The sequence below is a fragment of the Setaria italica genome, chromosome VI (assembly GCF_000263155.2).
Source record: "Setaria italica strain Yugu1 chromosome VI, Setaria_italica_v2.0, whole genome shotgun sequence".
Taxonomy (NCBI): domain Eukaryota; kingdom Viridiplantae; phylum Streptophyta; class Magnoliopsida; order Poales; family Poaceae; genus Setaria; species Setaria italica.
The window spans coordinates 33,616,164-33,634,388 of NC_028455.1; the positions used below are offsets into that span (position 1 = coordinate 33,616,164).

An 18,225-nucleotide genomic window follows, 5' to 3' on the forward strand; every position below is an offset into this window, starting at 1 on the left:
ATCTACGCCGACTTTCAATCGCAGCCCATATCATTTTTCCACTTTGTTTGTTCTGCGATGGGTTCGGCTTTTTTTCTCTCACGAGTTTATAGGCCGAAAATTCGGCCCATACTGGCCCAGCTAAGTACATCCCGAACCCGAAGAGGGCGAGAAGAGAGAGAGAGCGCGACCGAGCCGGATTCTCTTCTTGCAGCACAAGAAGAAGATACGGAGAAGAACTCGACTCCCGCGGCGTGCCGGAGCTCCCCTGCCTTTAAGCAAAGCCAGCCTCCCCCTTCCACCCCCAACCGCCCTCGGCAAATCGGCATCAGAACTCAGAGACCAGACCCCGAGTGAATCTCGGAGCGGAGGCAGATGGCCAGGTTCGACCCGTACGAGAACAACGGCGGCACGTGCGTGGCCGTCGCCGGCGCCGACTACTGCGTGGTCGCCGCCGACACCCGCCTCTCCGTCGGATACAGCATCCTGTCCCGCGACCACTCCAAGATCGCCCAACTGTACGCTTCCGAACCCTTCTTGCCGCCCCCATGTTCTCGTTACTGATTCAGAGTTCAGACTTCAGGCTGGGTCGAGTTCCCTGGTTCTGAAATTCAGATCCCGCAACTCGGTTTTGCGGTAGCAAGGGCGTTCTGGATTTGGTTAGCCGTGTCGGGCGTCGCGTGTTCCAGAAATTATGGTTTGCGCGGCCTCTATCATGATTTCATTGCGTCTGGAAATAAGTAATTCTGTTCTGAAGTTTGGTGTTCTGTATTCAGTTAGTTGAGAATTTGAAACAGTTTAGGCTGAACTCTAGTGCTACTAATCCGGTCAAAAATGGTCTTCAAAACTTGGTACAGAACTTTGACCACAAATTTGAATTTAAAACACTTGTAAAACTTGGTACACAATACCGTCACTTTATTTACATGAATGGTTTAAATATTCATGTATTGTTTCTTAAAGTTATATATTAAGTTATATTCCATGTTTTTCTAAGATGGCTCTTACTACTTTTCACTAGTGGCCTTGTGGAAGTAACATTACCTGGTGCCTGGTGGTGTTATCATGATCTATTTTTTCTGAACTAAATTGTGGAAAACAGAGCGTGCTATAAGCACCTAGGTCTAAATGAGATATGTCGATGGAAAATTGTCTATCACTATATACACATTTTATAAGTAACCATCATATACTCCCTCTGGTCAGTATTAGCTGACATTTCCACTGCTGAATATAGCTAATTTTGCAAGTCAGTTTGGCTGTCCGAAATGTCAAATAATTCAGGTAGGAGGTAGTAATATTTATTTTGGACCTCAGGTTGGTGAATTTCACATTCTCTGGGCTTTTCTTCCATGAATTGAACCTGTCTTAGTTTTTTAGTAACAGAAAAAACCTATCTGCTGTCGTTGCTGAATTGCTAATGTTTTTCTCCCACCTTTTCCAACAAACAGAGCAGACAAATGTGTTTTGGCCTCATCTGGGTTCCAAGGTGATATCAAAGCTTTGCAAAAGAATCTGGCTGCCAAGGAATTGGTAAGTGTTTAAGCATATTGATCAGTTGAGCTGTTGAACTAGTATTTGTGAGGCCTCTGTTAAGATTATGTGTTTTTGCCGTTAACTACTCTTTCATCAACCTTACTACTGCAACAGTCCAATACTGCTAGGGATTATCTGTTGGCCATGGGTCTGGTATTCCATTTTCTGTTAAATTGAAAAAAAATGAGGTTGAGCTTTTCCAGGGAAGAAAATTATGAGGTAGAGATTTCCTGAAAAAGAGGATTATCCATGTCAGGGTCTACAACTACGAAATACTATTTCTAGGAAAGAATGTTGTTCTTAACAGGTTTGCAATTATTCAATTTTGATCATGAGTTCATGACTCGTGACTGCATTGGTGACATGTAGATGTTGCTAGCTAGAATGCCTCTATTACCTAACCAAATATCTGGTTAGTAGGGCAGCAAACAGTATGGGTAAATATTGTGTCAGTTCAGGTTTCTACTATAGGTTTCTGATGCTTTCACATTTCTGCCTTTTTAGGTTTATGAACACAATCATAACAAGAAGATGAGCTGCCCTGCAATGGCGCAGCTGTTGTCGAACACACTCTACTACAAGAGATTCTTCCCATACTACGCGTTCAATGTGTTGGGTGGACTGGATAGCCAAGGTAGAGTATGTGTTGCATACGAGTACTAAGTTTATATTGATCGTTCGGTATGATTGTGCCTCTGACCATCTCTTATCCTTTCACAGGTAAAGGATGTGTCTTCACATACGATGCTGTTGGGTCTTACGAAAGGACAGGCTATAGTGCTCAGGGAACAGGCGCAGCGTTGATGATGCCTGTTCTTGACAACCAGTTGAAATCTCCTAGTCCTCTGCTACTGCCAGCTCGGGTGAATTTTCTCTTCAATTTCAACTGCTTAATCCAATTATGGGGATGTTTTCTCTCCAATATGTTTTGTATCATTCTTACTAAACAGAATTTTTAACACAATGCTGTTTATCATTCAGGATGCAGTGACACCATTGTCTGAATCCGATGCGGTTGATCTGGTGAAGGATGTTTTCGCATCAGCCACAGAACGAGACATATACACTGTATGATGCTTTCCTGCAGTTTAGATTTGTAGAGATTACTTTGTGATGGCTAGCCAGATTTCTGAACTAATATTGTTGTTCCATGAAATTTGCAGGGAGATAAGTTGGAAATTGTGGTCATCAACAGCTCCGGCACACACAGAGAGTGCATTGAACTGAGGAAGGATTAGTGCAGTGTTCCTATAAAATGGCACTACCATGGTTCTTACATAAGGATATTTGTTTTCACTGTCTGATGTGTTTGAATTTCCTCTAAAAATATATGTATTTGAATTTCCATTCTGTTGATTCTAGGAGGAAGTTATGACAATTCATCATTTTATATTATATACTTAGAAGACAACTTTTCAAGTCTATTGGATTGCTTACTGAAGCACTCATATTGCCTGAGCATGGGGATAGCAGAAATGAACTTCCTCTGTTAAAAAAAATGGAGAAAGCCTGGCTGGGCATGATGTTCTTGACCCAAAGCATCAGTCACCTAGTTACCAACAGGAGAGTCGTTGGAAGTTGAAACTTGTACAAACTATAAGGTTACCTAATTTCAAATTAGCAAATCAATCAAGAGAAAAAAAACCCATCGAATTGAAATTCCTGAACGCAGACTGAGCACTCAAACTGGAGGAGCAACGACACCCTTGGTGACCGCGTTGAAGATCTCCATGTACCCAACGACGCCAACCAAGACGTCGTCCTCGCCGTCGGTGACCCAGATGTGCGTGGTCCTGTACGAAAGCATCTGTGCCATGACAGCGGCGAGCGAGCTCGTGCTCCTGCACCTCAGCGCCGCGTTCCCGCCGTGGCTCGCCATCATCATCTGGCCGACGAGGCTCGCCTCGAACCCATCATCCCTCCCGCCGCCGAGGCTCGACGACGACGACGGGGCGGCGGCCTCGGCGTCACCATCCGGCGGCAACATCCCGTGCGCGGTGACCCCCGCGGCGAAGCTCAGCGACGAGAGGCTCGCCATGGCGTCCGCGGCGGCCACGTAGTCGCGCCGCCACAGCCTGTGCGCGGACACGTCGGCCAGGACCTTGTGCGACCCGTCCCGGTTCGTCTGCACGACGGCGACGGCGCGAGGCTCGGAGGGGACGCTCCAGGAGGCCTCGATCGCCGGCGAGGAGGCCTCGACGTGGGCGTAGCCGCGGTTGACGGCGCCGAGCGAGGAGATGGACTGCAGCGGCGTCGGCGCCAGCGCGCCGAGGCAGTTGATGAGGAAGCGGACGATGTCCTCCCGCGTCAGGCAGCAGTACCGGTCGCAGCCGAACGTCGTCGGCGGCGGCGACGATGACGACGACCGGTTGACGGTCTGCTTGGCGGCCGCCGCCGCCCGCGGCGTCCCGGTGATCTTCAGCACGGCCTTGTAGAACGGCGCGAACGGCTTCTTGTCCACGGTGCAGGCTTCCGTGATGTTCTTGCGCACCAGGACGCGCCTTGCTCCTTGCTTCATTAGCTCCACGATTTCTATCAACCTGCTCGACGAACGAATTGAAAACTGATTCACATTATGATCCCAGATTCTGCCACAAGATGTTCAGTTAAAGTGTTGAACGCCATGGATGGAGCAGGAATGCGACACAGATGTTAGGATGAAGAATGTTCAATCCACAAGACTTCCTCGTTTTGTAGAAATGCGATGCAGAGAAGATGATCACGCGCATTAACATTCAGGCAAGAAAAAGCATGGATCAAATCAAGGACGATACGACCAAGTTCAAAAATTCGACGCGCATCACCTCGTGTGGGGCTCGACCTCCCGCACGAGCGCCGGCTCGTGCGCCACCACGTCGCCGGCGGGCGTCCTCAGCGCCGCGGCCGGGCCGCCGACGTGGGAGGCCAGAAAGGCGACGACGTCGAACGAGCTGAGCAGGCCGATAACGGTGGCCGCGGCGGGCGCCAGGGGCGACGCGCCGTCGCGCCAGACGGCCACGTCGGCCTCCTGCGACGCCGGGATGGCCGCGGCCGCCGCGGAGAGCGGCGCCGAGGCCGGGACGCCCCGCAGCGGTGGCTTGCCGGCGGTGAGGTCAGCGGCGGAAGCGCGGAGGAACACGATGTGGGCCATTCGCTCGCCGGTGTGGGCCCACGCGTGGCGCGAGACCGTGAGACGCTAGCCTCTGATTGGGTGGGGGGCCTCGCGTTTGACCAAATCAAACCTGACGAGGACGCCGCTCGCGAAAATGTCGACGTGTCCCAACTGGGACCTGATTAGCCATGAATTCGGTCTCTTCACCGTTGACGGCTAGCCCTGGGCATTCGGTTAATACGGTTAATTCGGTTCGCTTAATTCGGTGACAATAATTTCAGTTATTGAACTTTGGTCACTGAACTTGCTCCTAGAAAATAAATAACTGACCTTATTCGGTTTTGATGAAATCGGTTCGGTAATCGGTTAACCGAACAATCTAACAGTATTACAGCACTAGAAAGTATTCCTGGCCCTATGCCTATCACCAGAAAGTCAAACAGGCAAATGGCATTACAGCACATAATAGGAGTACTTGAATTGCTGATAGCTAAAGTCTAAACAAGTAACCAACACAGTCTCAAATAGCATTACAACACATAACAAGAGTCCTTGAACAATGAACACCATAACACATAAGAAGACAGTAGCATCCTTGTTCTATGCGGGAGAGAGCTTGGTGGACTTGGCGTTAGTAGTAGGCTTGGTTGAAATCGTCAGGCCACCAATGTCCTCTTCAACATGAGTAAGGGCTTCAAATAGTTAAAAAAAGGCAGTGTGAATACATAAATAAATAATAAGGAACATGAAATAAATAGCTAGAATTTAAATTGATTACTTCTTCTATTTTAGCCAATTCTTCAGGTCTTCTTCAACACTAAGAGTAGTGGATCGATGAAGCCAATCTTGTGTACAGATCAAGCGCTCGACCATAATTGGTGTGAGAGAGCTTCTAAAGTCATCAAGACCACGTCCACTCGTGCTGAAAGCTGACTCGGATGCCACTGTTGAAATAGGAATGGCCAACAAATCACGAGCCATGTGAGACAATATTGGGAACCTGTGAGCATTGTCCTTCCACCATTCAAGAATTTCAAAGTCTTTCTTATCCTCCTCATTCTCTTCAGCAAAGTATTTCTCAAGTTTAGACTTTGTGGTGCCATTTCCACCACCATCAAGCATCATCTTCTGAGCAATGACAGACCTCATCAATCTCTTGCTCTTTTCTGGAGCCTGTTCAGAATCAGTAGTATGCTATGACTTGTCACTTGGAGCATACAAGTTTTTTACTCTTCAAACAAAGCATGGAAAGATTTATTTACTACAGCCCACAATTCTTGTCCTATTTCATGACCAAAATTTCCAAGGTAGCCATTTTTGTGTAATCAGATAGTTTGTACCTTGGATCAATAGCAACACAGAAAAAAATGATCAAGTTTAGCATGTCCTCCTTCTTGTCTCCCCAGTACTTGTAGTACTTTGTTAGCATTGTTTTATCCATGTCCTTACGTATGCTATAACAACTTTGACACCACTCACGCAACAAAATCAAAACATCAGCAATCTCATGAAAATAATTGTGAGAAGTAACATGTTGAGTGGCTGAGACACGGAGGGTGAGCTCATAGAAGTGTTCAAGAAACTCAGCCATCTTCTTAGCCTTTTCCCAATCTGATTTTACAGGAACACCTGGCATATTCTGTCCTTCTAGATGAAGTTGGTAGTAGGAATCATCATCCTTATATCTTTCAAATGCTTTCTCATATGGTATTGCATTAGCTAACATAAGGTAAGTGGAGTTCCATCTTGTGCAAACATCCAAAGATAAAAAAGCTTTGCTATCCACCTTTGCTAATTTAGCACACTTCTTAAATTTAGCTAGCCTAGAGGGAGAACTCTTGACAAACTTAACAGCAGCACGAACACAATAAATTGAAACATCAATCTCTTTTAGCCCTTCAGTTACTATTAAGTTAATAATGTGTGCAACACATCTCATATGAAGATACTCTCCATCAGCAATGCTGCAATTTGACTCATTCAATACCCTCCTCATATACTTGATAGCACCATTATTTGAGCTAGCATTATCAATAGTTATGGTAAAAACTTTATCTATGCCCCATTCAGCCAAGCAACCCTCTAAGGATTTCCCAATGTCATCCCCTCTATGGACCTTTACCAAGAAAAATCCAATAATCTTCTTGCGTAGGTTCCAATCACTATCAATAAAATGGGCTGTGACACACATGTAGTTTTGTTGAGTGTTTGCAGTCCATGTGTCAGTTGTGAGGCAAACTCTTTCACAGGATTACTTATAAAATTCTTTCAGCTTATCTTTCTGCACATCATAGATACTAACACAATCTCTACTGGCTGTTCTTCTAGATGGCACAGTAAAACAGGGGCATGCTTTGGCCATAAACTTCCTAAAGCCAGATCGTTCAGCAAAAACAAAAGGCAACTCATCTTCAATCAGCATTTCAGCAAAGCTGTTTCTAATTTCATCAGGATCAAACTTCCATATAGAAACAGTGCCTACACTACGACACCCATGTGATGGTTGCAATTGCAAAGTGCCTTGGTCATCAAGATTTTTATTAGGATTTCTCTTGCATATTCGTAGATGATATTTTAGATAAGTTGTACCATGTCTTTTAGAGTGACAGTTGAGCTCACGGCTGCAATACTTGCACTTTGCCTTCTTCAGTACGCCTCCAATAAGGATCTTGTGGTAGCTGTCCCACACATCTGATCTTGGAGCCATAGCCTTCCTCTTCTTGACTTCCTTCTTCTGGTCCTTCTCCTGCTCCTCATTCTTGTTCTGCTCCTCATTCTTCTCTTCACCTTCAGCTTCAGATCTCACAACTTCAACATCTGAATCCTCCATCTACAAATCAAGCAAAGCAAATGGATTCAACAACAACAAATAATATGGGCTCAAATAATTACTGAAACGGACAACAAATCGATGGAGAAGGGATCTCGAACTTACATTGGAGGAGTGCTTGGTTGGTGGCGCCGTTGTACTACTAGTCCGAGCGCTGGTTGCTTGCCCATTCCCGTTCCCCGCGGAGCCTGGTTGCTGGAGCCTGGAGGCGGATGAGGACGCGGCAACGCGCGGACGGCGGTCGGCGGTAACTTTGGTGACTAGCGGACGATGGGCGCCGGGCGGATCCGTCGTCCGCGGATGGGGATGCCGGACGCGGGCAGGCGGCGGACGGGAGTCATGGGACGGTGATGGGAGGCGGCTCTGGAGTGACGGGTGAAGCGGACGGGAGTTAGGAGTCACGGGACGGGATGGACACTAGGGTCGCTATATTGTTGTAGACTCATGGGCCGACAGTTTATGGGCTGAATGGAATGGGATTATGGGAGGATGGAGGAATGGCCTGGGTGCCTACCGCCAGTCCATCGGTTAAAGCTCTAATTCGGTTAACGGAAACCCAAAACTAACCCGATCACCGACCACCGAATAGTGCCAGTTTTTTAACCGAACTAAACACCGAAACTAAGCTCTAATTCGGTTTGGTTCGGTTTGATTAATCGGTTTCGGGTAATTTTTGCCCAGGGCTATTGACGGCCGTGAGCCCTCGATACCGTGCGTCTGGTCTCCTCTTTTCTTGATTTACACTCATTCTGGGTCAATCAAAGGTGGCGATCGAGGAGAATTGCTCTCGCTAAAACAATGACTGAGTAATATCGTATACTCTCATAATGCTTTCTTTACGGAAGCAAGGTGATGAGATAGCAATAGCTCGTAGCATATGGTTTCACGCAGAAACCTAGCTAGCATACCCTCGGTAAGTGTGAAAAATATGTTCCTATATTTGATCATTGGCAGATCTTGTGAATTTGATAGATTCAGATATATATACAAGTCCCAATGGACGTTGTGTTCAGAATCAAAATTGCAACATACGTTGTGTACATCTCATCAAGTCACTCCATAGCTTGAAATAGTTAGGTTGATTGTGGTACAACCCACATGGTGAGTTCCTTCCTCAGAAGGGTTACTCCCAACCATGATGATTGCATATGTGTGATTGTATCAAAAATCCTATTTGGATTTTCTATTATCTCCAATCACACACAATAAATCACGCAATCATCTTAAGATAGATTATGAGATGATGATTTGGATAAAACCAAATCATGCTTAAGTCTACAAGTTAAGTATATACATTGTCTACCAATATCCAATGATATTGGACATCATATCCATCAACACTGGTCAAATAATCTCTAAAGTGGATCAATCTGGGATTAAATCTTTGTGACATCAAAGCACGTATGTATCTTGCAAATCGCAACAAGCCTAATATTGCATTTGCAGATACTTGCTAGCTTCAAATAGCGCATCTCCAACAACGTCATTTTGCAGGAGAAGGATATCCATTGATATATATGCGGTACTAAAGGACCTTGACTTGTCATTAGATAAGTTGAGATATGATCACAGTGGGATATGAAGATACTAGCCAATTAATCCCCATAATGTATGACATATCATAAACTGATACCTTTGTGGTAGAGTTCTCATGGGAGTCATCATACACTATAATGGTTACTTCCACATATCATTGTGAAGCATCATATAAAAACATATGACTTCGTCGAGTGATCAAATATGATTCCATTGAATCATAGCCATTATCTATCAGGATAATGTTACTTGTATTGCTTGGATGCAAAAAGTTTATGTGTGAGCAATATTACTATACTGTCCACAAAATGGTTTTTCCTCATGTATTGTAATACATTTGAGGAATAACCATATTGCAAATTCAACATGCGAGTACTTTGCATATTTACTCACGAAGTCTCTACCAACTTTCACACTTCAAAAGTGTTTGTAGAATTGGTATGCGATGACTTTGAGATTTGCAAGATTCAGGGGGAGTCTTCTCATGAATCATAACCTATTCATGCATCATATCGTACTCTTTTCTTTTTATGAGTTTTCCCTCTCAAGGTTTCTCATATAAAAGGTTTAATGAGGCAATATCAATACAAGAATATATGTCATATCTTCTATTTTCTCCACCGGAGTTTTTAAAGGAGGTATCCAAGACATATGATGTCATATCTTCTCCCCTAAAAGGGGTCTTTGAGAGGATATCAAAGATGTGCATTGCTCCATAAACTCTTATAGGTTTGGGATTGAGCAATGACCATATATGCCATATCATTTTCTTCTTATTTTTTCCACTGGATTTTAAGGAGTTTTGATGGGCATATGAAATGCACATTCCTCATATTTTTCCCACGTGGTTTTTTAGGAATTAAACAATACATTAATCTCGAGGCTGGATTCGATAAGGGGAAGTGTTAGAAATAAATTGGTGTGATCTCATCCATCGGATGTCTGTTCACACTAGGTGTCCATTCATGGCACCCCTTCCTCTAAACAGTCCAGAGATCAACACAAGGGTTCATTCCAGACTACTTTTGTCCCTTGTCTCTCCCGAGTACAATTTACACTCAACAGCAGCAGCGCGCGGTCGCAGGCGCTGCCGCGCTGGCGACCTTCACGGCCGCCACGGGCCCACCTGGCCTCGCCTCGCCGCCTACACGGCTACACGTGCCGCAAGCGCGCGCTCCACCGCCTCGTCCTCCTCCCGGGCCGGCCAGGCCAGGCGGATAGCGACCGCGCGGCCGTGCCCGTCGCCCGCGGTCGCCGTCGAGTCGGTGTCTCGGTGGCCCGCCGCGCGTAGCTGGGCAAAGGGCAACGTGCTTGCTCGCTAAACGTTGCCTGCACGAACGACGCAGCGAATACGCAGTTGACCTCAGGAAAGCAAGGCAATGCCAGGGGGGGCTCCATTGACTTTGTGGACAAATTATCCGCTTAGCTTATCTGAAAAATGCAGTGGGGTCGTCTGATAAAGAATCATATAAGATGCACTCCATGCCAGCGATTCGTGGCCCCTGGATGGCAGCTCTCTAATAAACAGACACCGTCCCCGCGTTCTTCTTCTTCATTAGTTGACGCTACCGACTAAGATTATCGACTCTATTATGGGGCTAATGCGTAGGATTATGGACTTGAGTCGAGTTAGACGTGCACGCATGCCACCGTCGCTCCTCCCCTGATTATTGGCAGACCTTCAGCGTGATCCAGGGCTCCTTTTGGCATGTATCGCGGTGCGCCGGTGCCTAATCATTTGTTTGCCTACTATTTCAGGCGTAAAATATACTTACTGTACTTCAAAAAAGAAAGAGAGAGAGAGAGAGAGAAAAGATCTCTTTGCGTGCGCGCATCCTCGTAGAGCTTGAACAAGAGCCAAGCAGAGCAGAACACATGCTTTCTCCGCCGGCCACCACCCGCCGGCGGTTCAGCTTCTTCGAATGGCGCGGGGCGGCTCACGGATCACCAAACCGTAACAACGACATTGCGTGCCGGCCCCAAACACGGCGTCACCCCGCCACTCGCCAAGCGCTCAACGAACGCGGCCATCGTCGCCGTCGCCGTCGCCGTCTTCGGCTTGTTTGACAGACTCGCGGTTAGACGGGACAGAGGCAAAGACGGAGGAGGAAGAGAATCCCGAACGAACTAGAACTGGGACACCTTCAGCTTTCGCGGCGCTACGTGTCACCCCATCTTGCCTCGGCCGTCGACGTGGCCCCCCGACGGACACGTGGCGTACACGCAGGCTTCGATGTTCGACCCGGACGCAAGCGTTTAAACCCAACCCAGGCACGTCCTCCAGTCTTTAATCTTAGCACCCTTGTTCCGTGTGCGTGTGCTCCCTGATCAGACGCCACCTATTAAAGGCCCCGGGGCATCTAAGCAACATCGCATTGCGTCTCTGCATCCCTCCAATGCTCTCTGCAAATCCGCGAACTCCTCTGTTCGGTGATTCTGCTCTGTCACGTTCTCGGCGCGAGCTTCGGCGACCCTGAAGCAATGGCGGCGGTCCTGAATAGGCATTCCTCTATCCAGAGCGTCAGGAGCCTGAGCGCCGACATGCTGGCCGAGATCATCCTCCGGCTGCCGGTTAAGTCCGTGGCGCGCTCCAGGTGCGTGTCCAAGAACTGGTGCGCCACCATCTCCGACGGCTGCCTCCGCCGCAGGCTGCCCCTGCAGCTCTCCGTGGTCTACTTCCCCGCCGGCAGCGGCGGCGGCAAGGCGCCGCGCTTCGCGTGCGCGGACGGCGGCGGCCTGCTCGAGGACCGCAACCTCGGCTTCTTCCCGTACCTCGACGGCGCCGTCGTCTGCGACGCCAGCAACGGCCTTCTCCTGTTCCGCACCGCCGGCACCACGCGGTTCTACGTCGTCGACCCCGTGACGCGGCGGTGGGCCGCGCTGCCGCCGCCGTCGAGGGACGCCCGGCTGTCCATGCTCGCGTTCGACCCGTCGTCCTCACCGCGACGCTACCACGTGATCAGCTTCACCGGCCGGTGGCGCGAGCGCGGGGGCGAGGTGGAGGTGTTCTCGTCGGAGTCGTGGGCGTGGGCTCCGCGCGACGTGGAGTTCGGCGTGCCCGCGGGCGCCCTCTCCGGCTCCATGCACTTCCACGGCGGCGCCGTGTACGCGCTGGCCTCCGACCCGGACTGCGTCGTGCGCATGGACGTCGCCGGCCCCGACCTCACGTGCGCGGCCGCCGAGCTCCCCGAGCCGGCGGCGGGCGGCGGCGACGCGCGCCTCGCGCACTCCGGCGGGCGCCTGCACTACGTGGCCAACGACGGCGCGCAGCTCAAGGTCTGGGTGCTCGACGACGACGACGGCTCCTCACCTGCTGCGCCCCGGTGGCGCCTGAAGCACGCGGTCAGGCTCGACGGCGTCGCGGAGGGAGGGTGCGGGGGGGACGAGGAGGTCCGGTTCATGGCGCTGCACCCGGAGAAGGACGCGGCGTACTTGTGGTCGGCGCGGAGGCTCGTGGAGTACGACCTGATGAGGAAGGAGGTCACCGGAGCCTGGGAGTTCGGCGACGGCGAGAAGAATCGCGTCGTCAAGGCCTGGCTCGTGCCTTCGTCGCTGTACCTATCGGATTGCCCCCTGGCTGATGCTCACGTGCCGTGCTAAACTCTGACGGCCTGCAGAATCTGTTCGAGTCGTTTTCTGTTCTTCTGCTGCCTGTAAAGATTGGCTGCTTTTTACGTTTGCTGATGTTTACTTGTCATATGTGTCGTGCTTTTCACTACTTTGTATGTATGCTATGTTATTGACTTATTTTTGTATATATAGTACGATTTGATAAAGAAGGAAATTTGAAACACAAGCCAAGGAGAACAATGCTTTTGCTTGATCTGTAGTTCTAGACCTGAGTAGAAGGGAAACTGACAAACTGTACGTAACGCAACATACTGCCTCTCTTTTCTGAAAAACGGAGGGCAATCGTTCCGGTTTGGTCAATCTATGCTCACATTGCGTTGCTCCGTGCCGAAGTTTGGCGAGCAGTAGATATTCAGAAACATAAGCAGGGAACCTGAAGGTTTATGGCTATTTCAGAAATGCCGACAGTGAGGTCTTCCCGGCCATATACGTGGTTATCTTATTCGTAGCTATGACATTTATATTCCAGAAACAGTAGTCTCACTGTTTCCTGGTCGTGCCCCTTGGTTGTCTGACACGTCGCTGTCGAGAAAATCAGAAAAATTCAGAATACACATATTCCAAATCTAACTCCTGCATGTAGTCTGAATCTCATATACTTCAAATGTTTTCTACAGCATAGTTCTTCATAAATTCATTTAATTTGTTGCAAACAGACATGGAGAGGTACACATAATCAAAGCATAATGCTATATGAGCTACTATATTTTTTTCTTTTAACCGTTCAGTGTTGCGAATCTGCAATGCAGTGTGACCGGCTGCTGACCGCTATTCCAGTGATCACCTTCCCCCTCACACCTACGGAGTAATAGTTACTAGTAGCCTCCTTGCTCTCAACTAAATATCTATCTGATTACTGCATATATTTTAACCTCTGATACAATCTTTTTACTGGCTGTGTCTGTGTAGTGAAGTGACCTTTCTTCCTTTCGCCCCCTCGGAGGCTGAAGTCACTGACACTGAACTAGTGGAAGCGGTCGAAGAAGGCGATCATGTCCTTGTAGACGTAATCCCTGGCGCAGACGCCGATGACGAAGTCGAGGTGTGCGAACTGGTCCAGGTACTGCACCGTGAGCTTGTCGCGGTCGTGTCCCCGGAGGTCGTCGAGGAGGAGGCGCACGTCGGCGGGGTCGGCCAGCGAGTCCCGGCCGCCGTAGGTGAGGAAGAGCGGGAATCCCGCCGGGATGTTGGACATCTCGTACACTGGCGGCTCCGCCTGCCCGTAGCTGGCGATGTTCCACTCCGGCAGCACGTAGTCGTACTTGGTCAGCACGCCGTCGCGCACGGCTGCCACCGCCGGTGCAAGAACAAAAAATGCAACAGTCTTAGTTACTCTTACGGCTCAGTGTAAATTCAATCGTGAAGAATTTGATGTAGAGAAGGTCTGTTCGTCGTACTCTGAGCGAAGTGGACCATGGTCTTGGTCGACGTCGGCTGGGGCTCGTACTCGAGGAAGACGTCGACGGCGGAGCTGTTGAGGCAGTAGTTCTTACCCGTGATGGAGCCGACGAGGTCGTAGCAGTTCATCCCGGGCCTGCGGCAGAACGCCCTGATCAGGTTCGTCACCGGAGGCCTGCACTCAACAGAGAAGAAAAACGGCCATCTATCAGCGCCAGCACAAAATGAATCTGAAACCGGGTTTCCAAAACCGGAGAAATCTGAATCTCAATCTCAATCTGCAGGTACGAGGTACGAGGATGACGTACGCTAGCGGGTTGAACTCGGCCACGCCCAGCAAGTCGGAGAGGAGCTGTTTCGATGACGGTGGATCGTTTGGTCAGTCACCAAGTCAGAAGTCAGAACAGAGTTTTCGTCTCTGCTGAACGTTGCGTTGCGATGGCAGTACAGAGTACAATTGGTTACCTCTCCGACGAACGCTCTGGCGAGCAGGATGCCGATGGGCGTGGTGATGTGGGCGAGGTAGGCGACCGGCGTCAGCAGCGCCGCCGACTTGAGCTGGTCCACCAGCCGGCCCTCCGAGAAGGCCGCCAGCGCCACCAGCGTCCCCTGAAACCCAAAAGCAGAGAAGAATTCTTCAGGCCTGAGATTACACTCCAGCTTCATCATCATGCCGCGACCATGGAGTTGGAGCCTCTGTACGTGCACTATCATTACACGTCTAACAGGTCACTGGGGCCGTACCATGGAGTGTCCGACGTAGTGGGGCTTCTGCCGGGTCTGACTGCAAATGTAGTCAACCATGGCCGGGAGGTCGTTGACCACCAGGTCATCCCAGGACCAGTTCCAGTAGAGCTGAAGGTCGGGGAAAAGGGAACGAAACGAATTAGCAAGCAGTAGTCAGTGTGCACATCAGGCAGGGTTCATTAATCATGTTGCTGTTACCCGGCTTGACGGGTCGAGGGAGACGTGGCGGCGGCTCCAGCGCGTGCCCCTGTTGTTGGCGATCCAGACGTCGAAGCCGCGGTCGGCGAGGATGAACGGCAGCGACTCCTCCGGCGACGCCAGAAGCCACGACATGCCGTCCTGACAGAAGCCACGCACCAGATATCCATCAGCCCCCTCTGATATGCATCGGCGCCCGTACCGTAGAACAAAGACAAGCCGATGCGCATGTGTCTGGTCACCCTGGTGAGAACGGCAGGGTACTTAGCGACACGTCACGCACGCGTACCGTCTTGTTCTCGGCTAGAATCCCAGCGTGCACAGAAAATGTTCACGGAACTGTGCGTACGTACTAACGGCAAGACCATACCAGATCCATCTATCTCTGGCCACAGCAGTCTGCAGGTCTGCAGTGTTCCGGACTCCTACATCTGAGGTAGTGTTTGGTTGGTTCAAATGTAACGTAATCTGATTACTTAATGTAACGAATCCTATTATATATGTTTGGTTGTGGTGGTTTGTAATCAATTGATACTGTAATCGAATCCCTTATCTAAATAATATCTATACAAGCTTGTTACCACTCATCCCCACCGTAATCAGATATAGCACCCACAGTAATCTGATTACGTTACCAGAGTGCTACCCAAACAAAGAGGCAATCACCCATTCCACCTCCCAAATACACTGTAATCTGATTCCCTTTACATCTACATTACCTTAGCACGAACCAAACGTATCTGAAAAGCAAGTACCAGCAGCATCACCGGCCAGCACGTTTGTTCCTCGTTTCCTTTTGGGCGCATCTGAGCATCTCAGTTCTCAGTTACGTTAAGATAAGTTTTGGCCCATACAGGCAGTACTGAGATATTCAGGTTTGGCTGTAAAGCTAGCGAAAGGCCTAAAAGCGGTGCAGCCAAGATCGAGGAGACAGCTACTGACTCCACAGCTCGCAAGAGAAATGGAGTCACCGGCGCCAATCGGGTGCTGGTGGGCACATGAAAGTATGAAACTGACAAGAAACAAAAAAGAATCCGAGAGATAAAAGAATGAAGTGTTTTGAGCAGAGCCATGCCCATGCATGCACGCGTACCACAAGGACCCCATGCTGCAGGAGCACCGGCTGCCCCGCGCGCGCGCCGCCGGCCGCCCGGCCGCCGCCTCCGCCGCCGCGGCCCCTCGGGATCCTTTGCAGGCTCAGGATGTACCCGTCCGCCGTCGTCACCTGCGCACATGTATCCAGCAAGCCAATCAGGGCACACGCAAAAAGCTTTTCTTTCCTTTCTTCTTTTTCCTGCCAGACGAAGACATGCATGCAAAAGCTTCGTGATCGGCTCCAGCTCCACGTTGCACCACGCACGAATCCACGATCGGAACCGAAGGGACAGAAGAACGAACCTGGTGCTCCTCGCAGGGGTAGCCGAGCGGCGCCACGGCCAGTGCGCAGGGGCCGCCGCCGGCAATGTCACCGCCGCGGCGGTACGACTGCTGCTGGACGCCGCGCGCCCCGACGGCTACGGCGGGAAGCAAGGACAGCACCACGAGTGCGACGGCGACCACCGCGGCGGCGGAGGAGGAGAGGCCCGCCCGACGACCAGCGGCAGGGACGACGATCATGTTGGCGGTGGCCGGCGGAGCGGACGTGCGCGGTAGCTTGCCCGCACTAGCGCTAGCGGTGTGCGCGTCGTCGTCGTCGTAGTGCGATCGAGACGAGCAGACGCGGGCGCGCGCGGGTATTTAAAGCGCGCGCGCGCGCGGCCGCCGGGGATGGCGGCAATGCCGGATGGATGGATCAGAAGCATTACGCGGGTCGAAATGGGGTGCAAGCGAGCGTGTGTGTGAACGTCAGAATCGTGGCGTGTCTCGCTTTCGTCAACATGGCAACCTTTTGGCTCCGGCAGCATGGCACGAGCCATCATCATCATATCCATCCACTTTGTTCTTATTTCCTGGCACGAAAAATTTGGCTCGTTAATTCTCATCCTGTTTCAGTTCTGTTCTTCTCTCGAAAGAAGACAGGAGTGGCTGCAAGCCTGCAACTGAGGCAGAAAGTGCAGAAAACTGATGTTCCAGGTAAAACTCAGAACAGAAATGCTACTGAAAGGTGGTTTCGTGAGACCTTTCAATAGTTATTGAATGCTTTTCTTTTTCATCTTCTAGGTGTTGCAAGTGCATTGAAGTCCTTCGGCGAATTTCCTAGCGTGCAGTCCTTCCTGCAGGCTGGAGCAGGACAGACAGTTAAAGAAAGAATTTTCCTAGCAGTGATACCCTGCAGCGACGCTGACGCGAACGGTTCCCATTCCGTCCATGCATTCCACACGGTCGGGTCAACCACTGACATATGGTGTAACAGTGACCGCAGTAAATGCTAGTAGTAAAATTAACGTACCATATTCATGAGTACTCAGTTAACCATACTGCTACAGTACATTGTACTAGTTCACTCTGTCTGAAATACTCCAAATTTTAAGAGTATGAATGTTAGAAGTTCGTGGATTATTAATTGATAGATAATAAAGTTTATTATCTATGTCCAACCTCGTTTCCTCGTATTCTAATGTATATAGATACTTTGTAATGTTTATCAGGTTGTAATAGATTTTAGCTACTACCAATTACTCTATGTGTTTTCCGTCTTCGTTCGAATATTTCCCTTTACAATGCACTCCACATAGTTTATATAGAAATTAACTTTAAGTTACTTTTATAAGAGTATACATGAGTAATTTAGATATAGACTTAGAAGATTACTTTAAACTACTTTTCATAATGGTATATCGTGGCTAATGTTGCCAATAACAACTAGAATCTACTTAATTGTTGGCCGTTTGTTTATGTTTGAATTTCGAGGATTTATAGGGTTTACCTCCTTTTCTAGCTTATATTTAGTGTGAAATTTATGTGGAACTTCAAACTAAAAATATAATTAGTAATATTAAGAATATAAGATACTGTAGGCGATGAGAGGCAAAAGGGCATGCACCACCATTTGGAATCCATGATTACAGTGCATTAATTAAGCAAATGAACTTTTTGAGTTGGTACATCCAGAATGTTGGAGCAGCCCAAAAGAACATAGCCATTAACTAGTGGCGCATGTAATGGTGGAGCAATACACTTAGCAGCTCTTATCTCTTCATGCAAAAACATAGCACTCCCAAATAACTTCCTATAAACAGTGCTAGAGGTGCAAGAAAACCTCACCGTTTCCTTCTTCCCTTCCTTTTACGTCGACGTATGGAAAGGCGCGCTCTTCTCGGTGCATTTATTATGACGTCAG

General features: G+C 49.2%; 4 protein-coding genes across 4 annotated transcripts; 2 read left to right on the top strand and 2 right to left on the bottom strand.

Annotated features, from left to right (window-relative positions):
• Positions 1-159: 159 nt before the first annotated feature.
• LOC101756809 (proteasome subunit beta type-1) lies at positions 160-2,939 on the top strand. Its single transcript, XM_004973932.2, has 6 exons — positions 160-497; positions 1,431-1,512; positions 2,020-2,149; positions 2,236-2,378; positions 2,497-2,583; positions 2,679-2,939. Exons 1-6 carry the CDS (start codon positions 355-357, stop codon positions 2,751-2,753), a joined length of 660 nt encoding a protein of 219 aa, XP_004973989.1. The 5' UTR covers positions 160-354; the 3' UTR covers positions 2,754-2,939.
• Positions 2,940-3,196: 257 nt separating this feature from the next.
• LOC101764796 (CBS domain-containing protein CBSX6) lies at positions 3,197-4,645 on the bottom strand. The gene is made up of 2 exons (XM_004974824.2): positions 4,320-4,645; positions 3,197-4,055 (listed from the first exon to the last, which is right to left on the bottom strand). The coding sequence occupies exons 1-2, from the start codon at positions 4,643-4,645 to the stop codon at positions 3,197-3,199; spliced, it is 1,185 nt and encodes a 394-aa protein (XP_004974881.1).
• Positions 4,646-11,293: 6,648 nt separating this feature from the next.
• LOC101757226 lies at positions 11,294-12,768 on the top strand. Its single transcript, XM_004973933.4, has one exon. It carries the CDS (start codon positions 11,454-11,456, stop codon positions 12,570-12,572), a length of 1,119 nt encoding a protein of 372 aa, XP_004973990.1. The 5' UTR covers positions 11,294-11,453; the 3' UTR covers positions 12,573-12,768.
• A 430-nt stretch (positions 12,769-13,198) lies between these two features.
• LOC101757615 (triacylglycerol lipase 2) lies at positions 13,199-16,665 on the bottom strand. The gene is made up of 8 exons (XM_004973934.2): positions 16,344-16,665; positions 16,039-16,170; positions 14,946-15,086; positions 14,745-14,855; positions 14,466-14,609; positions 14,309-14,352; positions 14,000-14,175; positions 13,199-13,889 (listed from the first exon to the last, which is right to left on the bottom strand). The coding sequence occupies exons 1-8, from the start codon at positions 16,560-16,562 to the stop codon at positions 13,567-13,569; spliced, it is 1,290 nt and encodes a 429-aa protein (XP_004973991.1). The 5' UTR covers positions 16,563-16,665; the 3' UTR covers positions 13,199-13,566.
• Between the last annotated feature and the right edge of the window lie 1,560 nt (positions 16,666-18,225).